The 23,628-nt window shown below is 47.6% G+C and overlaps 1 protein-coding gene across 1 annotated transcript in view; it reads right to left on the reverse strand.

The window, feature by feature from the left end:
* EHD4 (EH domain containing 4) overlaps positions 1-23,628 on the reverse strand; it is a 77,360-nt gene that overhangs the window by 10,577 nt on the left and 43,155 nt on the right. Inside the window, exon 4 of the mRNA XM_026479950.4 lies at positions 8,151-8,563. Coding sequence (XP_026335735.1) covers positions 8,151-8,563 — 413 coding nt within the window. The remainder of the gene's footprint in view (positions 1-8,150; positions 8,564-23,628) is intronic.

Raw genomic sequence — 23,628 nt, forward strand, 5'->3', positions numbered from 1 at the left:
CACTGAGTTGGGCCTCTGAGTGGCCATTCCGAGTCTGTGCAGGGAGCGAGTGGGGTGGGTGGGGCCTGGGTGGAAAGACCTGAGTTCTGGTGATTAACCAGAAGACCTAAGTTTCAGCAGGGCTAGTGCCCGGGAGCACCAGGAAACGAAAATGGAGCCTGATGCAAATGGCTGATCTGATGTAAGCGGCTAATCTGCATGGAAATCTGTGCCCAGTGAACAGGGAGAGGAAAATTCCTGTAACCTCCCCGTGGAGAGTTCGAACCCCAGGATCTCTATAGATGGCACTGAAGTCCTTTGTGCACAAGACCAGCTGCGTGGGACCAGGCTGAACGGCAGAAGCTCCCTCTGGGAGAGGGACCCCCGGTACACACAGGGGAAGCTCCAGAAACCCTGATCAGCTGGTGGTCGCAGGCCCGGGACTGTCCCCCGAGGGGTGGTGAGCCCTGCCTGCTCGGCTGTGTCACCGCCTTCCTCGCCATTTCCACTCTTCTGCTGATTTCCAACTTTCGGACGTGAAGAAATGCTCATTACAAAAGTTCTCTTTGTACGCCAGAATTCTATAGAGTCATTTAGAAGTCAAGAAAATAAAACGGGAATGGAAGAAAAACAGAACAGTGATGACAGCAAGAAAATGACTAGGCAGCTACGGAAGCTCCTCTATGAAAGAAAACAGACTTCTATAATCTTGTGGAAGAACGGCGATTGAATAAAGGGGGTAAGCAGAGACATCCTCTACCTCAGCTGAGGGCCTCTGCATACGGACGCACTGGGCGCAGCCCGGAACATTCTGCTAAGATCTGAAACCTAAAATAAGTGCGTAACGTAAATGCTGACAGGCTCAGACCAGACAATGCGGACGTTCCCATCTACACAGAGCTCATCTGACAGAAGCACGCACTGTGCTGCCTGGCTGCCGCCGCAGGTGCAAACGGGGAGGGACGTGCCAAGACCTCTCTGGCACTAGGACATTTATTTACCTATTTTTCAAAATAAAACAACTTAAATTATTTAAATGATTCTTTGAGAAAGAGAGACCTCACATTTGGGAATCCTTTATTTAGAGTGTCGGACTTCAACTGCATTCCCGCGGATATGATGAGTAAGTGGTAAGACTGGTAATCTGGACAGTGAATGCCTGGCTTGGTTTGGTGGGGCTGGGGGAGGGCACTGTATCACTCCGAAGGACTTGGAGGGGCTGCCATACTTAATCGGGAGAGCCAGCAGCCACTAGCTGTCCTTGCGTCATTTCCAGGTCCTCCTGGAACTTCTGGACTGGGCCTGTGGCTCCCTCTCTGTTCCATGCTCAGGCCTGCCTTGCACTGGAGCCAGCCCCAACTGAAGCAGGAATTCCCAAGCTGCTTAGTCTCCTATCTTCAGGGGTTTTTACTGAACCACCCCCAGAGCCCCGGCCTGGGGCAGCTGCCAGACCTTGCAGGGCTCCCCAAGACTGCCTCACTACCTAGTAATGTGGACTCTTCGAGTTGCCAGGCTTGTACTCAGGGAAGGCTGACTCCCCACACAGGCCCCGGACGCACTAGGATTGGCTCCGGGTTTCTGAACACTGCCTGGTGTCCAGGGGCCTGCTTTACCTGGCCTGCCTGCAGGTAATTTCACCTGCCACAGATCTCCACCCGTGGCCTGGCACCTGCTCCCTCATCTCAGCCCTCATGGTGTTCTTTGGCTGAAGACCAAGACTGCTGGATGGTGGGCTGCCCTTGGACACCAGGCCTCTGGTGCCCCGACAGAAGCTGGGCCTCAATTCCTTCCTCCCTCCCTCTTGCCTGACATTATCTGGGTCTGACACTCAGGTATCCTGCTCATGCTGCAGGCTACAATCAGCCTCAACCTCCACTTCCAGAAAGTTCCACCAGCTTGTTTTGTGGGAGTCACCTGTTGTGCTGCCCCTGCATGGCCACCCCCTCCTGCCCTTCCATGGGCATCCTGGCAATAACCTAGGGTCAGATACGATGTATGGGCCCTGCCTTTAAGAAGCTTATCAAGTTACAAGGTAAATTATAATCCTTAGAATCATGGAACATTACATCTGGAAGGGACCCCCTGTATCTAATTGAACCCCCAGTTCCAGGAAATTCATATGACTTACTCAAGGTCACACTGCCAGTCAGGAGGTGCACAGCTGTCACTAGCACTCAACTGCCTCATTCCTGTCCTTACAGAGTTAATTGCTTTCTGTGGGTAGGCATTAAAAAATCTTACTAAAGTTGTTGAAAATCTGGAACTGAAAATGAACTGGGTTCTATAGAAAAACAGTGTGGAAAACTGTGACTTGGTGGGTTTTGATTGTCCCTAAGTCCCAGGGACGCTGTGGGAAAGTCATTTAGAGTCTCCTTCCCCATACACAAAAAATCCATATATTTTGGCACACGCCACTATGAACACCACGTAGGATGTGGGTAAAGATGGCAATCTTCTGGCAGGATGGCACCTTGTAATTCTAAAGACTCTTGGTAAGCAGAGGGGACAGCCTGGAGGCACACGCCTGCCCTTCTGCGTCAAAGAACTTTTTCCCGATAAACACAGGACTGAGGGCCAGACCAGGCAATGGTCCCCAGGAAAGGAGGTGGACACAGTCTAAGAAAGGCCTTTTGTTCTTTATAGTGAGAGAAAACTAATCGAGAAGGGAGATAGGAAAGACAAGAGGGAAGAGAAAGGGGAGAAGGGGGAGGCCTGATGAGACCCGGCTCTGGAAGGCCGGGGTCAGGCCCTGCCACCACTGCCCCTTGCTGGGCAACGCTAGGCGACTCGAGTTCCCCACCTCGGCCTACTCACGCGCTAACTGGAAATGACAGCTCTTACCTCACAGGGTTGTTAGTATGAGAATCAAAAGAGATCACGGATTTGGACATACTAGTAAAAATGTTACTTGTTATTGCCTAATGGCCAAAGACCCCCAGTCGGAGGGTTAGTAATGCCAGAGAAGGCTTGTGGTTGGTTAGTTCTTACTGAATGCATTTGAATAGTAATATGATGAATCCGGGCCCAAGCGCTTCATTCGCAAGTATGACGTTGAATCCTGGGGGCTTTCGAATATTCTTACCTCGTTCAATTCACCCTTTCTCTCGTAAAAAAACTGGGAAAGCCCCAGCTCATCCCGTGCTGATGATTCGAGCTAGGTCAAATGCATCACAGTGTCAGTTTGTCTCTGGGCTAATAACACGATGAGCAGAAAGAGACGTCCTTCCCTTTAAATGAACATGAATTTATATCCAGTTCACATACACGTTGTGCTACAATCTCATTACCCGTGTCCGGTGACAAGTGTTCATACATATCCAAGGCGAAGAAGCATGTACTCAGAGTGATACTGGATGTATCTACCCTGGGCGGGGAGGGCAGCCCCAGGCAGCGAGTGCTGGAAGCTTCCAGGGCTCATGGTCAGTAGGAGTGGAAATCCTCATGGAACTTGGATATTGGGGAGCAGTATGGGGGGATTCGGGCTGGGGGAACATGGTTCTACCCTATGCCGCCTCATCTGCAAGTGAACACAACCTGTTGGAGACCTGCATCTGTGGAGGCCCAGCTAGAAGCTTGTACCGAGCATTTAACATCCGGGGATCAGCGCATTTTAAAAGTGGGTTTATGATGATATATATAAAAAAAAATCAGTTAATGAAGTAGAGACCCAAAAGGTGGAACTGTGGGGTAGTAAGCCTGTGAGATTATCAGAGGCAGAGAAGAGCAGCTCACTGGCTCCCCCTCAAGCAGGGGTTTGTTCTGTTGAAATCAAAGCTGGCACCCACAGCATGTGATTCTGAACAGCTCTGGGGGACTCATGGGGGCCCACCCACTCCTGTGAGGGCAGCCTTCAAAGAGACGGGCTTCCCTACATGGGTGCGAATACTGACACACATATCCACAGTGGACTGAGCTATTTTTAAAGGCCCCTCGGCGGGCTAAGCAATAGCGGGGCATCATCAGCCGCTGAAGAAGGGTCCTCACACCTCAGCCTGGGTCCACTTGGTGAATTTCAAAACATCTAACTTCTCCACGGAAGGAATTGGCGGTGCAGACAGACCGGAAAGCAAGGCTCTGCGCGTTACACGTGACTGGTGGAGAACACGCTATGAAGACAAAACCGAATGCCACAGACCGAGGGGGGACGCTGGAAACCACCGACCTCTCCTTTTCTTTCTCATTTTTAGCTGTTCCTTCCTCAAATGTTGACTCATTTCTTGTTGAGTGAAGATCGCTAAAGGGGTGGGAAACTTTCCTGCTCTTGGGCAATGTTCAGAGAGGGTGGAGTCCTCACTCTTTATTTTTGTTCACTTATTCCATTAAGTACTCTTATTTTGGGGTTGGTTTGTAAGAGCCTAATTTCTTCAATTTGGCTATTTTAATGATAGCTGAATAAAACGAAATTACATTTTCTAAACACTTTTTTGAGCTTTCCCAGAATTGCCTAAAGAATCATGAAATGAACCTTGATTAGCTCCTTAGATTGTAAACAGTCTTCAAAAAGGACGCCTACTGATATCATTAGGATGCGATCTTTGAGGTTAACCAAAAAACCACTCTAAAGGTTTCTTGTTCCTTGAAATAGAGAGTTGTGAATAATACATATAAAAATAGAAAAAGCAGGGAAATCATTAAATTTCAAGAGATCTTTGGTAAGAGTGCCATTTTTCAATTATTAAAGTGTCATTGATCACTGCAGAACCTGGCAGGATATTAGCGACACGACACACTTGCTTTACTTCTGGATGGGACGTGAATCCTGCCTAATTAAGGTGCTCCACGCCCCAACTCGATCTGACACCTCTTAGGTGACATCTAAAAACTTACCCTTTGCATGTTTTCAATGGCAGCTTGATCAATCTCTAAACTTTGCGGCGTTCCTATGGATAAACAATTTCATAGAATACCCAGAATGACAGGTGAACGCAAAAAGCAAGAGCGAGAAGGCATAGATGTTGTCCGTTCTGCATTTCAGGTGCGTGCTCTCCAGACCAAGGAGTCAAACTAATGAAGGCTTGAATTTATATTTTGCAACTCATAGGCTGTGAGGCCTTGGGCAAGTTGCTTCACCTCTCTGAGCTTCAGTTCCCTTGCATGAGAAACGAAGCTAATGCCCAACTTTGTGCAGTTATGGACCGGATCAGATGAAATACACATCATAGAGCTTCCGGAACACTATAGACCCTCAGTAAGGGTTGGCTTGCAAAAGCAAAACTGGATCAAGAGAAATAAAGATCAATATGCCAAAATCAAAGAGCATCTTCATGCAATATGAACACCGCAAAGAGAAAAACTCGGGTGACTCTTTGTCCGTTTAAGCAACAACAAGTTCACAAATGGCCGTAATGTCGCAGCTGGTGTAAAGCACATGACACTGGTTAGCAGCTAAGGCCACTGTGCTGAGTTCTGCTCCTTCTCCACCCGAGCCTCTGTTTCCTGTCCCCCTGCGCAGGACGGTACTGCCCCGGGAGCGCCCTGGCACTGAGAAGCCCAGGCTGGAAACATCCATACTTTAAACATGTTCCTTTATGAAAAGGAACAAGCCAGATACTATTCTTAGGAAGGAAAAAAAAAAAAAAAAAAAAAGACAAGCTTTTTTCCTAGAAGTAAGCTCAGCAAGTTGACCGCCCCCTGCATTGACACAAGGGCTTTCATTATTCCTAGTGCCAGGACAGAGCAGCATTCTGTGGCCACGCTGGTCCATCCGTTCCGGGGCCTGACGCTCAAGGAGGGCAGAGAAGTCCCAAGGCGCTTGGCACTCCCAGTGAACTCTCTGCTCTTTACTTATTTCCATGACCAAATACAGCTGCGCCTTGAGTCACTAGGCTTCAGCAGTGACTGGTAAAGTAGAAACGTCCATGGGCATTTATAAATAGTTCCAAAACAATCTTGAAATCTACAAAGGCTAGCACAGGATTCACCATCTTGCTTATAGAACAACACGGGGTGTCGTGGACCCTGAAGCGTAAGTGCAGGAGTATCAGCTGAAGAGGAGAAATACCACACACCAAGGGGCTACGAAAGGGGCAAAGGCAGACTTCCTGCCACCAAGCGTTAGGCCCAGGACTAGCGCACGAGAGAAGTCACTTCAGGAAAGCTGCAAATAAGTGGATTTACAAACTGGTTAGCACGACCACCTCGTAGAAAGGTAATAAAAATGGATGTAGCTCCAGAGAGGAACCAGCCTGGACCAGGAAGATAGGACAAAGAACCGTACGTCACAGGGGTGCAGTGACTGCGGATGAACTGAGCGAGACAGGAGTATGTGTGAGCACGCACCGGGATGGAGGGTGAGCAGAGGGCAAGAGAGCAGATGGAGGTCCTATCTGTGGGGCCAGAGACAGATGCCGCCAGGTGTCTCTTTGTTTGTTTTTAAGATTTTATTTATTTATTTGTCAGAGAGAGAGAGAGAGCGCGTGCGCACAAGCGGGGGGAGCAGAAGGCAGAGGGAGAAGCAGGATCCCCGCTGAGCAAGGAGCCCGATGCAGCGTTCGGTCCCAGCATGACCCGAGCCAAAGGCAGACGCTTAACTGACTGAGCCACTCAGGCGCCCTCGTCTCTCTGGATACAGGAGAGATGCTGCTGCGTGAACACACCGGCACAAAGACGGAGGCTGCTGGGCGGGGATGGGGAGGTGTGAGGCCAATGGCCTGTCCAGCAGACAGCCTCAGTGAAGCCCTCCCTGCCTCCCCTGGCCAGGCCCCCTGCTCAGAGCATGGTGTCCACACCGCATTCAGCACATAGCTCCTCATTCCGTAATGGGGGGTTTGGAGCCTCCTCCTCCACCAGCGAGGCTCCCAGGCCTGGCCCTGGTGCTGAGCGAGCGGGGCTGCAATGAGGCAAAGTGGTGGTGGGTTCCAGAAGGCTGGCCTGCTGGACTCCAAGGCCAGACCAGAAGTCACTCTCTGTGCAAGAGGATAAGGGAGGGGACATGGTTTCTTCGCCACCAGAAGATGAAGGGGAAATACGCTGCCCTCCCTTCCCGACCAGGGTGCCAGTGGATTTGGCAAGGCAGGCCCTCGGAAGGGTTTTAGCTGACACGACAAGGCACGGGGCTAGGCTGAGAGCCAGAGTGCTGTCTTTTCGTCCAATTTTGTTACTTGTGGATTAGGTGACCCTGGAGGGATTGCTTATTCTACCTCATCCTCCTAAAATTAGGGAGTGGATAGACTGGCGGCTTCCAAGCGTGACTGATGATCAGAATCACCTGGGGAGCTTTACGCACGCACGCACGCACTCACATCTACACACACTGACAGGCACACACACCAATCAGCAACTCCAGGGGAGGGCCCAGGAATTTACATTGGCTAAAGCTCCTGGGTGCTTCTGATGATCGCTGACATTAGACAAACTCTGGGGGCACTTCCAGCATTAGAGGAATAGAGGATTTGATGATAGGTGCACACAGCCCTTAAAGAACCATTTTTTTCCTACAGTTTTTCTTAGAGGAATCATGCGCTTTTCCGTCTTCAGAGATGTGGCAGAACTAACGACAGCACTTGAGGATGGCAAGCAGATGACCACTCACCCTGTCAGGTACGCACCCCTGGGGCTGCCATAAGGCTCAGCTACGAGGTTGGCAGAGCCCAGAGCCACAGCGGGCTTGCTTGCAGGCACCCACCAGCGTGCGGACGCGCCGTGTCCCCAAAGCAGCGTGCTCGGTGTGTCAGGCTGAACCAGCCTTCCTCCTAGCGCGACTCTGGCTCCAGGCAGTGACATCGGATATTGGGTTCTGTGCCTTAGGCTCAGGGTGACTAGTGGTGGCATCTCAGCACCCTACTGGTCCCACCAATGCCACCTCTCTGGCTCAGCTGGTTACGTTCCCCTTGTCCTAAGATAATAGCAGCTTCCAGGTGGCGAGTGCATCGATCCCTCCCTGTGTGCCCTGCAAGCAAGGTCACACTGAGTCCTCACAAGCATCCTATGACGTGCTCTTACTAGCTCCATTTTACCGACTGGAAAACAGGTTTGGAAAGGTTGAATCATCTGCCTAAGATCACAGAGAAGGAGCCAGAATCAGGCATACTGGTCTTGAGGCTCTCTTGTTAACCTCTTCCACGTTCCATTCCCTAGGGCGCCTGGAAGGGAGCCTCCCCCACCCCCACCTTCCCTCAGAGAGGAGAGCGCGGGAAGGGTCCCCAGTTGCCCAGGGTGCCTCCTTGGCTCACCTTGGCCAGCCTCGCTCGCTTGATGAGGTCGTTGAGTTTGCGCACGGCCGCCTTCTGGGGAAGGCTCTGGATGTCTCTGAAGAGGTCCTGGGCCTCGGCCTCGAAGAGGCGGCGGTTGTCAGTGTTCTGTAGGGGCTGTGCCCAGAAGGAGCCGATGTAGACGCGGAGCACCTCGGGTGTGTTGATGACCTTGCCCAGGGACCACATGAGGGCCCCGTAGACGCGCATCAGCTGCTGCGTGTCCACTTGGTCGGCCTTATTCAGCACCACGCGGATCTTGTCATCCTGGCCCCGGAAGGCCTTGATGGCCTCCGAGAACTCGTCTGAGATGTCCAGTTTGTGAGCGTCGAAGAGCAGGATGATCCTGTCGACACGCTCCGCGAACCACTGCAGGACCTGGCAGAAGTCATAGCCTAGTGGAGAGAAGGGCACGTCAGTGGGGCTGACTGCTCAGGGCTGGGGACGCGCTGGGGCGCTGGCGGCTGCCGGGGGCAGAGCGCCACCTCCAAGGTCGCAGTGGAGGCTTCATGGCCTGAAAATCACTTCAGATGAGCCCGCCGGGGCTGGATGCATTCGGGAGTTAATGCTGAGGATGCCAGGAGCCCTTCCCTGGGAAGAAACAGGGCCTGAAAAGGCGCTCATGGTCATTCTGACTGGGTGTCACTTACTTCCCGATCTGTGATTTCATTTAGTCCCCGCTAGTCTCTTATTTCACCTGGTACAGTCCTTGGGACTGATGGCAGATTTGATCGATAGCTATGTGCAACCATAGGCCCTGGGTCAAAAGCTCTCCCTTCTGCCAAAGCCTTGCTTTTCTGAAAGTAGCGGAGGTGGAGAAGGAAGAAAACCCAGGGGTCGCTCAGGGGTCCCATGGGGTTGCCCAGTAAGCACAACAAAAGAGGAATTGTCTTCTCTTATCCTCAGTTTTTAAGTGTCAAGGAGGCCAAATGTTGGCCTGCCCCAAAACTGAGACCAATATTTATCATTTGAACTATTTATATCTTAAGTAAGTTGTAAATATTTTTAAAAAATCATGTCTCACCCATTGTGTGAAACGGTCTCTTGCCAATTTCTTTTTAAAAATGGCCAGGCCCACAACAGGTTGTTTAGTTTGCTTTGGCCGCGTGCCAATACGTTCAAATCACGAAGCCCCATAAACACTCCTCGTGGGCCATGGTCAAGGCCTGTTTCGGGCCTCCCCTTGGGGACGCGGAGGCCCGCGAACAGCAAACAAGAGAGGACCAGTCCCACAAGGTTTATTCTTAATCTCGGTCTGATTAGCTCTGGGCTCAGTCTCGGCGCAGCCCAATTAGAGCCGAGATGGTACCTTTCCTGACTTCTACTTTAGTCCTATCACCCCTTTTTTTAGATTTTGAGAACTTCCAAACACACATAAAGGTCTAGAAAATAATATGATGGATGCTGATATACCCATCATATAACTTTAATAAATTTCGACCCTTGGCCTTATTTGCCTCCGATGCTTTAAAGAACTTAAGTGTACTTTATTTATATAACAAAATCCCATACAGCAGTGAGGATGAGTTAGATTTTCACTTGTCAACACAGGCAAATCTCCAAAAGACTGGTGAGCAAAAGTCAGTTTCAAAAGGACGTGCCCAGCATGATAACATTCACAGAAAATGTTAAAAAAAAAAACCAAAGCAATACTCAAGAGCCAATAGATACATACAACAGCACAAATACAAAAATATTCACACTAATTTTGGAATACTGATTAACTCTGAGAGTTCCAAGCTAGACAAGAAAGCATCTAGAGAACGACCTATTTTCAAAAATAAAGGGGGTCGATGGACTAAATTTTCCATAAATTTGAAGAACAGGTGTAAGGGAAGTGGTTGAAGAACAAGAGGATTTAGACACAATTTTAAGAAAGAAAACGAAAGAGCGCAAAATGACAACGCCCCCTGCGGACTCCTCCCCGAGCACATTCCCCAGAGGAAAGCACGGCCCTGGACGTGCTGTTTACCGTCATTACACGTTTGTGTGTTTCCCGTGCACACTTTTCACTTCTCTATTCTGTCTCACGGTGGCACTCCCTGATTCCTTGGGGACAAGGAGGGCAAAGGTAGTTGTCAGAACGTGGGCCAGAGTTTATTTTCATCACGATCAGCAGTCAGGAGAGAACAGAAGAAAATCAAAGACCTGCAGCACAGGGTCGCGCGGCAGTGTGTCAAGATTCAGAGTCCAGATTTCACTCGGAGTTCTGTCCCGGCAGGACCAGAACAAGCTGCCTCCCCCAAGGTGCTTCTGTTGTTCCAGACTGATTTGGGTCAGTCAGATAGCCCCAGACCCAGGGTAGGAGATCCTCAGCAGATGAATGGGGCCGCGGTGCCCTGGGAGGCAGGAAGATGTTTTAGAACTGACACCAGAAGGACCTGCGTGTGGACGCTGGAGTGGACACGAGTTGACTTTGCTGAACACCCTTCCTATTGGGCGAGGGGTCCCATGTGGGCCCTAGACACTGAAGGTGTAGCAGACAGTCCCTTACCCCACTCATTGCCGGGCTGGGGTACAGACAGGTGACCTAGAACCAGAGAATCATCTCCTTCTACCAGACGGGGGTGTTGAATCTTGGGGGAATGATGCAAAGTCACAGTGAAAATGAGAATTAATTTCTTTCTTTTCTTTTCTTTTTTTTCTTCCTTCCTTCCTTCCTTCCTTCCTTCCTTCCTTCCTTCCTTCCTTCCTTCCTTCCTTCCTTCCTTGATTTTATTTATTTATTAGAGAGAGAGAGAGAGAGAACTATAGGGGGGAGGAGGAGAGGGAGAGGGAGAAGCAGACTCCCTCCTGAGCAGGGAGCCAGACAAGAGGCTCCACTCCAGGACTCCGGGACCATGATCTGAGCCGAAGGCAGATGCTTAACTGACTGAGCCACCCAGGTGCCCCGAAAATGAGAATTTCCTCATGGCGGGGTGCTGAATTGAGAGTCCAGTGGTGGTGGCTTCCTAAACTAGTTTTTGAGACTAGCTTTCCAACCTATCCATTAATTCTGTGAACAACTTGATTTTCTGAAAATTTCCTTCTCTACTTATATCAGAATCAGCTTCTTTGGTTTGCTACCAAGAATCATGATTGGTGAATAGTTTTCCCCACATCAGAAATTCTCTTAGAATCAGTGCCGGAAGACACTTGGCACCCTCATCACTGTCACTGCCCGCACATGTGCAAATTCAGCCACAGAGACACGAATCTCTTCCTCCAAGAACCACCCGGGTTGAGTGGTAGGTCCCATATTTAAACTTTCACTTAAATTTGGGTCACTAATAGTTACTTTAAATGTCTTTTTAAAAGATGTCACTCTAATGCTTCATTGAAATAAAAAGTGTGTGGGAACAGAGCTGCCAGATACAAGTTTACTGTGAGGCCATTACTCATCTCTGGAGGAATGGCCACATGGCCATATTTTCTTGCTTTAAAGTAACCAGGAGAACTTAAGGTTTAAGAAGTAAAGGTGGGTAGAACTGTGTTCTCTTTGTCATTGAGCAGGTATAAAGGATTATTTGTGACACGTTAGGGAGTATAATCAAAGGTGAAGAAATCAAGTGTCCCAGGGGAAAGCAAAGAATTATCACAGCGGGAAGAGGTTGGTCTGCTCATTTTTTTTCATACACAGTTATTGTTGTTATTAGTATGTTACCATTTTAACCATTTTTTAAAAAGATTTATTTATTTTAGAGGGGGAGGAGGGGCAGCGGGACTCCCCATGGAGCACCAAGCCCAATGAGGGGCTCGATCTCACAACCCTGAGATCAAGACCTGAGCCAAAATCAAGAGTCGGACGCTTAACTGACTAGCCACCCAGGTGCCCCCCACTTTAACCATTTTTAAAGTGCACAATTTGTTGGCATTAAGCACATTCACGTTGTTGCGCGATCACCGCCATCTGTCTACAGAACTCTTCATCTTCCCAAACTGAAACTAAGTACCCATTAAACATTAACTTCCCACTCCTCCCTCCCCCAGCCCTGGCAACCAGCACTCTATGTTGTCTTTATGAATTTGACTACTCTAGGTACCTCCTGTTACTGCAATTGTACAGTATTTGTCTTTCTGTGACTGGCTTATTTCATTCAGCACCATGTCCTCAAAATCCATCCATGCTGTAGAATTTGTCAGAATTTCCTTTCTTTTTAAGGCTGAATAGGTCTGCTCAATTCTTAAAGCTTCACGATATAAGATAGGCACCAAGTACTTAGCTACCAAAAAGTTCTAGCTGATTTTAAAGAAGTGATTTAATTCAATGATATTAGTTAGTCTGCCTGATGAAAGAAAACAGTGACTCACAAGGACCTACAGATCATTGACTCTCAAAGTAAGGTCTTAGACTCAATAAGGCGCTTGCCAAAGGTTAGACCTGCGGATTCTCCCTAGAAGCACAGAATCGGAATCCCTGAGGCTGGGCTTGGTGGTCTGCACTTTTTTTAAAAAGAGGCCCAGCTAATTGGCGATGCCTGGTGGTGTGAGGACCACTACTCTAGACCGAACACCAAAGCGTGGAATGGCACAGATAGATCTATGTTACTGTTGGTCTAAACACATCTAAAGTAGCTCCTTTTTATTCTAAAAAGTTACCAATAGATGGTTAGATGGTGCATCAAAGAACTGAGGAAACATGGAATTTAAATCTGCTTATTTGAAGGCGGATTTTTAAATGTATGAAAGATCCCCCATCTTTGGTCATGCTGGACCTTAGCCTTGGTGAGCCCCGCCCCTCTGGGGTAGGACCAAGAAGTCCAGCCTAAATCCTTGTCCTTCTTCAAAATACCTGGACTTTGATTCACTTCCATGTTATTTAACTTCCCTACACCCCACTTTTCTCATCTGTAAAATTGAGCTATTGAGGGTTTACATGAGAAAATGCTCTCAATGTGCTCAATTTAATGTTAAGACTGAGTAAACTTTCAATAAATATAAACTTCATTATTATTTCTATCTCCCGGACCCCAACCCCTGCTGTAGGTGGACTCAATTGCTCCCTCTTCTGAGCCCCCCAAGCCCTTGGCTTATGCTTTACACAGTGTATTACAATCAGATGGATGTACCGGTCTCTGTCACTGGATCATAAATTCTTTAACCGCAGGGACCATGTCTTCCTCATTCTTGCACAAGAGATGGTTAAGAGTATGGGCTTTGCCCTGGACTTTTGTAAGAGATATTCTTTATTCAAGGCTTTTAAAAATGGAAATATAATTGACATAGAACATTATGTTAGTTTCACATGTCCCAAGAGATCTATTCTTGACAAAGTGCTTCCAATTAAAACAACAATGACAACAGCAACAACAGCCCCTGAGTCAGAAGCAGCGCCCTCACAGGAAACAAGTGAAGCAGTGGTCAGATTCTTCCTTTTACTGTTGTCCATTTGGGATAAAAGATTCTTGAGCCTTACCTGCCTAACCCATTCTTATCTTCCAGTGGGGAAAGATCTAGGAGCTGACCAAGGGTGGAGAAAGAACAAAACAGACAATTGCAGTGAAATTCATTGATGGTAACATATATGAATTTTCTCACACAAGAATTTCTTTTTTTTTAAAAAAGATTTTATTTTATTTATTTATTTGACAGAGAGAGACAGGCAGTGAGAGAGGGAACACAAGCAGGGTGGGTGGGAGAGGAAGAAGCAGGCTCCCAGCAGAGGAGCCTGATGTGGGGCTCGATCCCAGAACGCCGGGATCACGCCCTGAGCCGAAGGCAGATGCTTAACGACTGTGCCACCCAGGCGCCCCCACACAAGAATTTCTAAGAGAACGCTACGTGTTTATACACATGATCTTCTGCTATCAGATCATTGCTCATAAACTCAAGTAACCTAGTGGCTTTGCTTACTGAACTTGTGAGTACATTACAAGTTATTTAAGATCGTGTAACTCAGTACATTATTAATGATAGGAAACTCTATGACCAACTTGTAAAGAGGGCCATGCATAATTCTGCTTTAAGTATAAGGCTGATCAAAATTGGAAAGTTACAGACAATAAGAATAACAACGGCTAATGCTAATAATCTGCTTACTGAGGCAACGTTCTCATCAGTGTACAGACATTAATTTATTTAATCTTCATGAATCTGGGGGTAGGTACTGTTCATGTTTTCATCAACATTACTGTTTTTGCAAATACATTATTTTCATGCTGCATAAAGTTAATACAAATTACAAACAATTAGAAACAAAGTGGCAACTAGGTAAGGTGATGGATGTGTTAATTAGCTTAGCTGCAGTGATCATTTCACTGTATATGTGCATTAAATCATGTTGTACACCTTCAATATACACAATTTTTATTGGTCAATTATGCCTCAGTAAAGCTGGAAAAAAACCAAGAAAGAGTATAGGCTTTGGACTCAGGCTGCCTGGGGTCTAATCCTGGCTCCATCGCTTACCAGTTTTGTTAGCTGGGTCAAGTTACTTAACCTCTCTGTGCTTCATTTCCTCACCTGTAAAATGGGGCTGATAATAGCATCCACATACCTCATGGGGCTGTGGAGTTAACAGATGAGAAACATTTGAATCATCCTGACATTTAGAAAGCTCTCCAAAGTGTTACCTGCTGGTTATTTAAAAAACCTTTGCAACAGGTGCATGGTGGGAGCGCAGAAAATGTTGAAGGATACCTGGCTAGGGCCAAGTATAGTCTGCAGCCATGGAGAAAACACAATTAATGAGGGTAAAGGTGACAGCGCCGTGGTGCTTGAGCCAAGTGAAAGAATCGGTGCTCAGAAGATCGCTAATAGAAGATACGACTCAGCAGAGACCCGCCCGTATTTTATAAATAGAGCTGGTGGACCCTCGAAGGTCCAGAGGCCTTTCTTTCCTTGCTTGTGAAACAGATGGAGTTCTACCAGTTGGTCCTAAAGGCCCTGGGTTGCTCCTACAATAAAGCTGTGATTCTAATCACAGATACTTCCTGGCTTATAAAAGTCCTGCGCACAGCCATACTGGCCGGGATGACCAGGCATACGTTGTACCCAGTAGGAGGGGAGTAATGAATTTTCCCAAAGATTCGGTTACAGAGGGTGGTCAGGTCTCTCTTATCAACCAGACTTCAGCCACACTGTGCTAAGTGGGTCCGGACAGAGCTACCACTTAAAACACGGTGGAAACCAGTGGCCCTGAGACTGAATGTGGCCCTCGGCTGCTATTCTGTTTGGCCAACGGTCTACATAGCGTCATTACATTTGGAGTTGCCTGTTTTTGGTCCAGACACGCTCTGTAGTTCTAACCGCCCATTCCACCTGGTGCCCGCTTCTGAGTGGAAATACCACAGCTCTGACTCAGACCAAACCCTGCCTCCGAAAAGCCATGTCCTGCTCCGGGGCTCCCACAGGGGTCTTACAGCTCCCCAGAGAACTATACCGTCTGAGGTCCCAGCTGTGTCCCCCGCTGCGCCGTGAACACCCAAGGGTAGGGGCCCTTTTTACCCTGATCACCAAGGACAGGCCTCAGTATAGGCTTCTTGAAGGACTGAGTGTTTTCTGTGGAAAACTGTTCAAAAGTCCCGGAACTGGCTTTCAACAAGCTTTTGGAACGCCTCTCTCTGGAATTTAGAAGTACACTAAACATTTAGAAACATGACAATACGTTGCAAATACAAAAGTCAAAACTGGATTCATTAATAATTATCAAACGCCTAGGATGTCTTGGAATGCTTGCTAAGGGGCATTGTCTATAAAACAAAGACTGCGAGCTTTATCCATCCGAACCCCGAACTGGGGACAATGCACAAGCCCTCAGCAGGTGAACGGATAAACTGTACAGCGGACGACCGCTCAGTGACAAGAGGGATGAGCTACTGACATGCGCAGCTGCACAGGGGAATCTCGGGAACACCACGCCGAGCGAGGGAAGCCAGACGCTCAAGGGTATGTGCCGCAGGACTCCACGTATGTGAAGTTCTAGAACAGGCAAAACCAAGCTACAGTGACGGGAGCGGGCCGGCGGTTGCCTCTGGCTGAGGGTGGGGCTGGGACTGACTGCAAAGTGGCGACAAAGAAGGAACTTCTCAGGGGGATGGAAAGGTTCTATTTCTTGATGATGGCGGTGGGTACATGAGGGTGCATTGGTCAAAACTCACCAAACTGGACAATTAAGAAGAGTGCATTATTATGGTCTACTTCTACAAGACTGCCTTAAAAACTTAAAAAAAAAAAAAAAAAAAAAACAAGGAAGAAGGAAAGGAGGAGAGAAAGAACGCCAGGCTGCTAAACTTGAAGATACACATCTCCCCAAACTGCTGGATGGACCAGGAAGTTGAAATCTGTTCATCAAGCGGACTATGTGGTGTATCTGGCTGGGTATAGAGTTGAATGTGGCTAAAGCAGGAGCCCTAGGCTTTAGTCGAAATCAGTCTTCACCAAAAAGTTTCATGGAGAATTTGGCTCATCCACTGGCACCTTGAGAACTGTGTAATTTCACAAGGGTCCTACCTTCTGGCTAAGGGGGTAAGAGAGTCTCCCACAGTGACGATCGGGGATGAGAATGCTCTGAGTTTATGAGACTCCGTTCCAGCTAGGGAGAACGCGACAGAGCCGAGGGTCCGTGCACACCTGGGTGTGTGCGCGCTCACGCATGCATGCTGGGTAGTGCGTGTACGCTCGTATTAGTGAGTATGTGTGGAAGGCACAGGAATCCACATCGTAACACACTCGCCCCCATGGCCCTCAATGTATTTTTAAAATTTATTCGTTCAATGATAGACATCTCGAGTCTATTAGACCTAATGGAGCTTTTATTAGTCTAGAACAAAACAGAGATGTTATCAGCCTAATTGGTTAAAATGTAGTTTCTACCTTCACAAAAGGACCCACAAGCTCTAGAGCTTTGGGAGCTGAGAAAGAGCATTTGTCCTGTGAAGATCCCAGATTGGCATCCTCGCTCCACATTCTGGGAACACAGGGAGGGGGCAGGAAGGAAGGGGCCCCTTCCACCCGTCAGGGGCTTCCATCACAGCCCCCGTGGAGGCTGAGGTCTCCATCCAAGGGCACCCACCAGGAAATGACATCTGAGATTGTTGCCCCCTGGCTCAGGTAAATACAGGATGGGGGCCTTGAGAAAACTAATTTGGCAGTCTGTTTTTAATAGAACAGAAAAAAAAATGCTTAAATTTCTTCCCAGAGCCAAGTTACTAATTACATGAGTTTTAAACAAGCCGTGTATCAATAAAAGGATGCAAGACAATGGAGGACAGCCAGAACGGAGGCTGGGTTCTCCCTGCCCGTGCCCTTGCCCCCACTCTTGGGGTGGGTAAAGCCACTTGCCCAGTTGGACATGGCCCAAGACTCTGCTCAGACTTGTCCTCTTTGGCGGGGCACAGGCCTGCCGGCAGCTCCCGCTCCACTCCAGACCCCTCATACTCCCACCACAGCTCTTACTGTGCTGATTGGTCTGGACAACCCCAGCCTTTCTCCCAGAGGTCCCTTTGGCATCATGTCCACCTTTGTGTCCCTCCAGCACCAGTGCAGACTGTCCAGAAAGACACCGAGAGTGTGCTGGGAGTACCTCCGAACTATACTTCTTGTCCCCAGATTCCTTCCCCTCCAATCCAGCCCTCAAATGTCCCCACCCCTTCTCAGAATTTGGAGATAATCCCCAAAACGTTGAGTGCCCTGATTACTTTTAGAAGAGATGTCTGCAGATCCTCCATGACTAGCTCCCAGCCTACCTCTCCCGCCTTTCCTCAGGGTCTCTTACTCAGCCCCAGCTTCCCCACCCCATAAACCGCACTGGGCTCTCTGCCCCTCTTCAGAGGGATCCTGCAGTCCCCTACCTCTGCACCTTTGCCCAGACTTCCTTTAGCCTGGCATGCCCTGCCCTCTCTTCATCTCCAGCTACCCTACCCTCTGGGTCACTTCCCTCCAGGAGGCCTTCCCCCACTAGAGTGGAACGGACCCTCCCCGTTTCCTCCCTAGAGGGTCTGTGCTCTGCCACAGCTCATCCCCTGAACTAGAAGCAGACTGAGAGCAGGGGCCAAGTCTTCATTATGCTTGGAAGCCAAAAGCCCACCACAGAACACTTCGTACTGTCTAAATCAGGTTCCCTGTGATGTACTCTTACAGCACCAGCAATTTCTCTTCCCTAACACTTACACTTTCCAGTGGTATATTTATTTGGTGCTAATAAGGCAGAGCCTCTATGAGGGCAGAGACTCCGCCTCTCGCCGTATACCCAGTACTCAGGACCTACTATTGAACAGAGTAGGTGTTCAATAAATTTGGGTTATTCCTCAAAAAAAATAAAAATCAAACTACCATATGGTCCAGCAATCCCACTTCTGGGGATTCAGAAGAATTAAACTGAAGAGAATTCAAATCGGCATCTCAAAGAATTATTAGCACTCCCATGTTTATTGCAGCACTATTCACAATAGCTGAGATATGGAAACCGCCTGAATGTCTTGGCAGACAGATGGCTAACAAAAACGTGGTTTAGACATACAGCAGAATATGATGCAGCCTTAATAAAGGAAATTCTGCAACATGGATGGACCTGGAGGACATCACAGTCAGTGAGATAAGTCACTCATTGAAGGACAACTACTACGTGATTCCATTTATACGAGGAATCTGAAATAGTCAAACTGACGTAATCATGGAGTGGAATGGTGGTTGCCAGGGCTCTGTGGGGGGGGGGTGAGAAATTACTAAGCAACGGGCACAAAGTTTCAGTTCAGCAAGAGGAGAAAGTTCTAGAGATCTGCTGTTCAACACTGTGCCTGTGGTTAACAATACTGTACTGCACACTTGAAAATTTAAGAGGGTGGATGGCATTTTAAGTGTTCGTACTACAATACCTATGTACACACCTATGTACATACATAAATAAAATCTAAAACAATAAAATAAATTTGATTAATGAAGTGAATTGAAGTGAACAAGAAGCATGACTGATCTTTAGCAAGTTAGAGGGCAAGGCTTCAACAGTGCTGTGAGTTTCTAAAACAAGAGCTGTTACTAATTATAGGAAGTACAAATAACCTCAAAATAAACATCAAATATCTGGAATTGCTCAGGTATTAAATACACATTTTCAAAAATAGTCACTGCAGTTAACAACAACAGCCACTTCAGTTAAACATGTGTGACGAGTCCTTGTATTGTGTCCAGGCTGAGTTCACTTTGCAACTGGAAAAGGCTGTTTCTGAAAACGTGATTGGGTTGGGTGCAGAATGATAGCTCAAAATAAATAATGGCAGCAAATATGTACTGAGCTCTCTCAACATTCCAGCACTTTCTACCAACATAATCTCTAGTAATCCTCACAATAACCCCATGAAACAGGTACTGTTATTATCCCTATTTTCCAGGTGAGGATACAGAGACTCAGAGAGGTTAAATAACTTACCCAAGGTCACACAGCTATTTCCTAGGGGAGCCAGGCTTCACACCCAGGGATGTGCAACCCAGAGCCTGTGCTTTTATCCACTGCACGGCACCACAGGTACACCAGGATGGTGGCATTAGAGGTGATTTTTGTTTACTTCCTCTTGATCTTTTTAAGAGTAAAATAGTTTTATAAGTGTTCTACAATTAAGTATACACTCTTTTTGTAATAAGAAAAGAATAAGCATATTGTAAAAGTTATTGGTCCCTATGTGATCGGGCCAACAATATTACTGAGGAAGGCTTTCCTTTTCTTCTATAATGGTGTTTAGCGAGCATCTGGATTTCTAGCATTTTCCAGCCTATCAGCATCTCAAGAAAGCCTGAGGGGGAAGTAGTGTCTTTGCAGCTACACTCAAGCTCTGGGGGAAGAGTTGCCCTGGATCAGCTGTACTTGCAGAGCAGTGGGAATAAGCTAGTACGGAGAAGAGTCATGGACACTCTGCTCCTGCTGTTCCCTCTGCTTCCCCTCACCCCAAGCTGATCAGAGGCACAGGTGGGGTGTGGTGGGGGTCAGCGGAGGCGGGGGCAGCAGCGGGTGGGGGGAGGTTCCAGGCTCCTGCTGGGTGTGGGGAGGGGCTGATACTAAACGCTGTCCTAGAGATCCAACAAGAGTGCCAGAGAAGAGGAACAGGGGCCCCCCCCCATCTGCCCATACTGTGGAGGGGTTCAGGGCGTGTTCACCTCAAAGTGTTCAGTTGGTGGTAGCCCCCTTTTAGAGAGTGTAATTGACTGCAAGAAAATCCCTGTGGTTGCAGAGTCCCCTGTCTCACTCTGCCTGGCCTGAAGGTGGTTCGGTCACTGAACACAGCACAGTTTAAATAAAACCAAGGACCAAATCTGTCCTTGGATGGGTTTGGTGTTGTTTATCCTCTATTTCCTCTCCCAACTCCTTCTTCCTTTGGAATTTAGTCCAAAACTCTGTGAATGAATTTACCGGTGCCTGTTTCCTCCTAAAATAAACAAGCTAACCTCACAGCCTCTCTCTTTCCTCTGGGGCTGCTGTAATGATAACGATGGGGCAGATGGGGGCCATGTGACCCCCAAGGCCGCTCCCATCACGGAATCACACTGCACCACACACAGGTGGGGAACAGAGAAAGGCTCCACTTCAATATTTAGCCTGATGAATGCCATGCCCTCTAGTCAGGTGACCATGTCAAAGGGGAAACTGGGTTTCATATCTCATTTACCATCTCAGACTAAAAATGAGATTAAGAATCAAGTCCATTTACGGGCGCCTGGGTGGCGCAGTCGTTAAGCGTCTGCCTTCGGCTCAGGGCGTGATCCCAGCATTCTGGGATCGAGCCCCACATCAGGCTCCTCTGCTGGGAGCCTGCTTCTTCCTCTCCCACTCCCCCTGCTTGTGTTCCCTCTCTCTCTCTGTCAAATAAATAAATAAAATCTTTAAAAAAAAAAAAAAAAGAAGCAAGTCCATTTAAAGAGCACCACGCCCCGGAAGGAGACAGCAACACTATGTGGCATTTTAGGCTCTTTGCCAGAGAGTGAGGTTGGTGAAAATTTACCAAGAATATCCCCCAAGTTCTGGAGCCTGGGTCAGCCATTTTGCTTTGCTGGGCCTCAGTTTCTACATAAATTAGATGGGTTAGATGATCAATGAGATTTTTTTTTTCAGATCTAAAATTAACTATACTAGGTGTCAGCTAGTTACAGTACTAGCATAAGAACATAAAACCGCTCAGGTGGCTATGGGAATACTCAATGACAGCAACTAAGGGAAAAAATGATCAAGTAACAAGTTTCATTTTACTCTGTTTGTACTGCTGGACTCGTACTACGGCACACAGGGCAGACTGGAAGGTCCTTGCATGTTTCCACAAGGGTCTTCAGATGCTCTGAAGTATGATTCGTCACCTAACCACCAACAACTCTGCTGAAAGAAATCACCAGAGGAAAAGTCACAGAATTTGAGGCATTCACGAGTGCTTAAGAGATCATCGGATCCAACCGTCTAAGAATAGAAGTAAGCGGATCCAGGAATCAAGTGTCACGCACATGGAGACGGCCCTTTCCTCGTGTTCAAGTGGGCGTTGTGTGCTCTCACAATACATCTATAAATCACACAGTCTGTACTTGTATTGGGTTTTCTTGAGGCAAAAGGCCAACGAGACGCAGTCTCCACCCAAGCGTGAGGAGGCTGAATATTTACAAATAAGGCTTCTACCTTGACAAAAGATCTTGTCATTTTGTGGTTCAGAAGGGCAAAAAGACAATATGTCTTCAAGCCACACTGTTCTCAAGAGAAATGTTAAACCAAGAAGGTGACAACTTTGGGATCAACAAACGGCTTGCAAGCAACTTCTGACCCTCAATACCCTGCCCTGCCCTGTTCTTCCTTTTAAACAATCCCAGCATTGCCTGAGTGTTCTGTGAGCATTTGGACAACGGCCGGTCAGGAAGACCAGAGCCAGCCACTAAGTTATCAGCTAACCCGCCCCTAAAGCCAAACTATTACCCAGAGATAGTTATTTCTGGGTTTATGTCACCGATGGAAAGACAGATCAAGTCAGTGGGGACCGTGTGAAACCACATTAGGTTCTTTATTTAAAAAATGACTCAATTGGGGCGCCTGGGTGGCTCAGTCGGTTAAGCATCTGCCTTTGGCTCAGGTCATGATCCCAGGGTCCTGGGACTGAGCCCCGTATTAGGCTCCCTGCTCAGTGGGGAGCCTGCTTCTCCTGCTCCCTCTGCCTGCTGTTGCCCTTGTTTGTGCTCTCTCTCTGTCAAATAAATAAATAAAATCTTTAAAAAAATGACTCCATTATTTTACTTAATAAAAGTTCATGTAGTTACCAGGAGTATTTCAAAATGGTCAAATACCTCCAGAAAGGAAATACTTTGGAAATATTTGTAAATATGCAATGGTGCTCAACCACACTAATAATACAAATGAAAATTAGAATTACAATGAGATGCCATTCTCCTATCAAAGATAGACTGAAGATAAGGGGGAAAAATCAGTAATGCCCTGAGTTGGGAAGGAGGCACTGTTGATGGGTATGTAAGTGGAATCATCTAGAAAAGGCATTTTGGCATCAGCTAACTCAGTAAAAAGACCACAGTTCTTTTTGACTCAGTAATTTCACTACTAGGAGTGCGTCTTTTTTTTTTTTTTTAACTGAAGTATAATTGACATGCAACGTTACATTAGTTTCAGGTGTACAATACAGTGATTTGATGATTCTATACGTTACTCAATGCTCGCCGCAATAAGTGCAGTTATCATACAATGTTATCACGATATTATCAACTGCGTTCTCTATGCTGTACTTCTCACGTCTGTGACTTATTTATTTTATAACTCGAAGTTTGTACCTCTTATTTCCCTTTATCAATTTCACCCATTCCCTGCCCACCTCCCCTCTGGCAAACAGACCCATAGTCTGTTTGATTTTTTGTTTCTTTGCTCGATTCTTGGTGTCTTCGAGCCCCACGTGCACACTACTATGCACACTGCACGTGCTTGTGGCACAGTTCGGAACGGTGGAAGATCAGAGGCAGTTTGGATGCCATCCATCAAAAGCATACCAGCTGTCAATTTGGGCACATCTGAGTGACGGAACACTCTGAAGTCCTGACAAGGACTGGCTGTAGGATACTGCTAAGTGGAGGACTCTCGGCGCAGAGCAGCATGCGGGGCCCTCTCGCTCTGGGAGACACTGCAGACAGGGTTTGCTCTGGGAGAGGAACTGGGGGTGTGTTGGGACACTTCACCATCTAACTTTCTGTAACGTAAACTTTTCGTCTCAAGTATATCCACACACTAGTGCAAAATGGCGGTACGATGGAAGGAGACTTCAGGAAGGTGAAATGCTGAGTAATGGTCTGATTTGTACTTTACGCTGTGATTTGGATTCAAGCAGGAGGTGGTTTTGAGAAAGAGACCAACGTAATCCAGGCGAAGAAGAGGTTGCTAAAGGAAACTGCGTCATGGCACATGTGAGAAACGTCCCCAGTTACCAGAAAGGAGATTATGGCAAAAAGAAGTGGAAATGTGACGAGAGCTGGAGCCCTCGGCCACAAGAGAACACCTCCTCTGGGTCATTGTCTTTAGCAG

This window comes from Ursus arctos, unplaced genomic scaffold (genome assembly GCF_023065955.2).
Source record: "Ursus arctos isolate Adak ecotype North America unplaced genomic scaffold, UrsArc2.0 scaffold_36, whole genome shotgun sequence".
NCBI lineage: Eukaryota > Metazoa > Chordata > Mammalia > Carnivora > Ursidae > Ursus > Ursus arctos.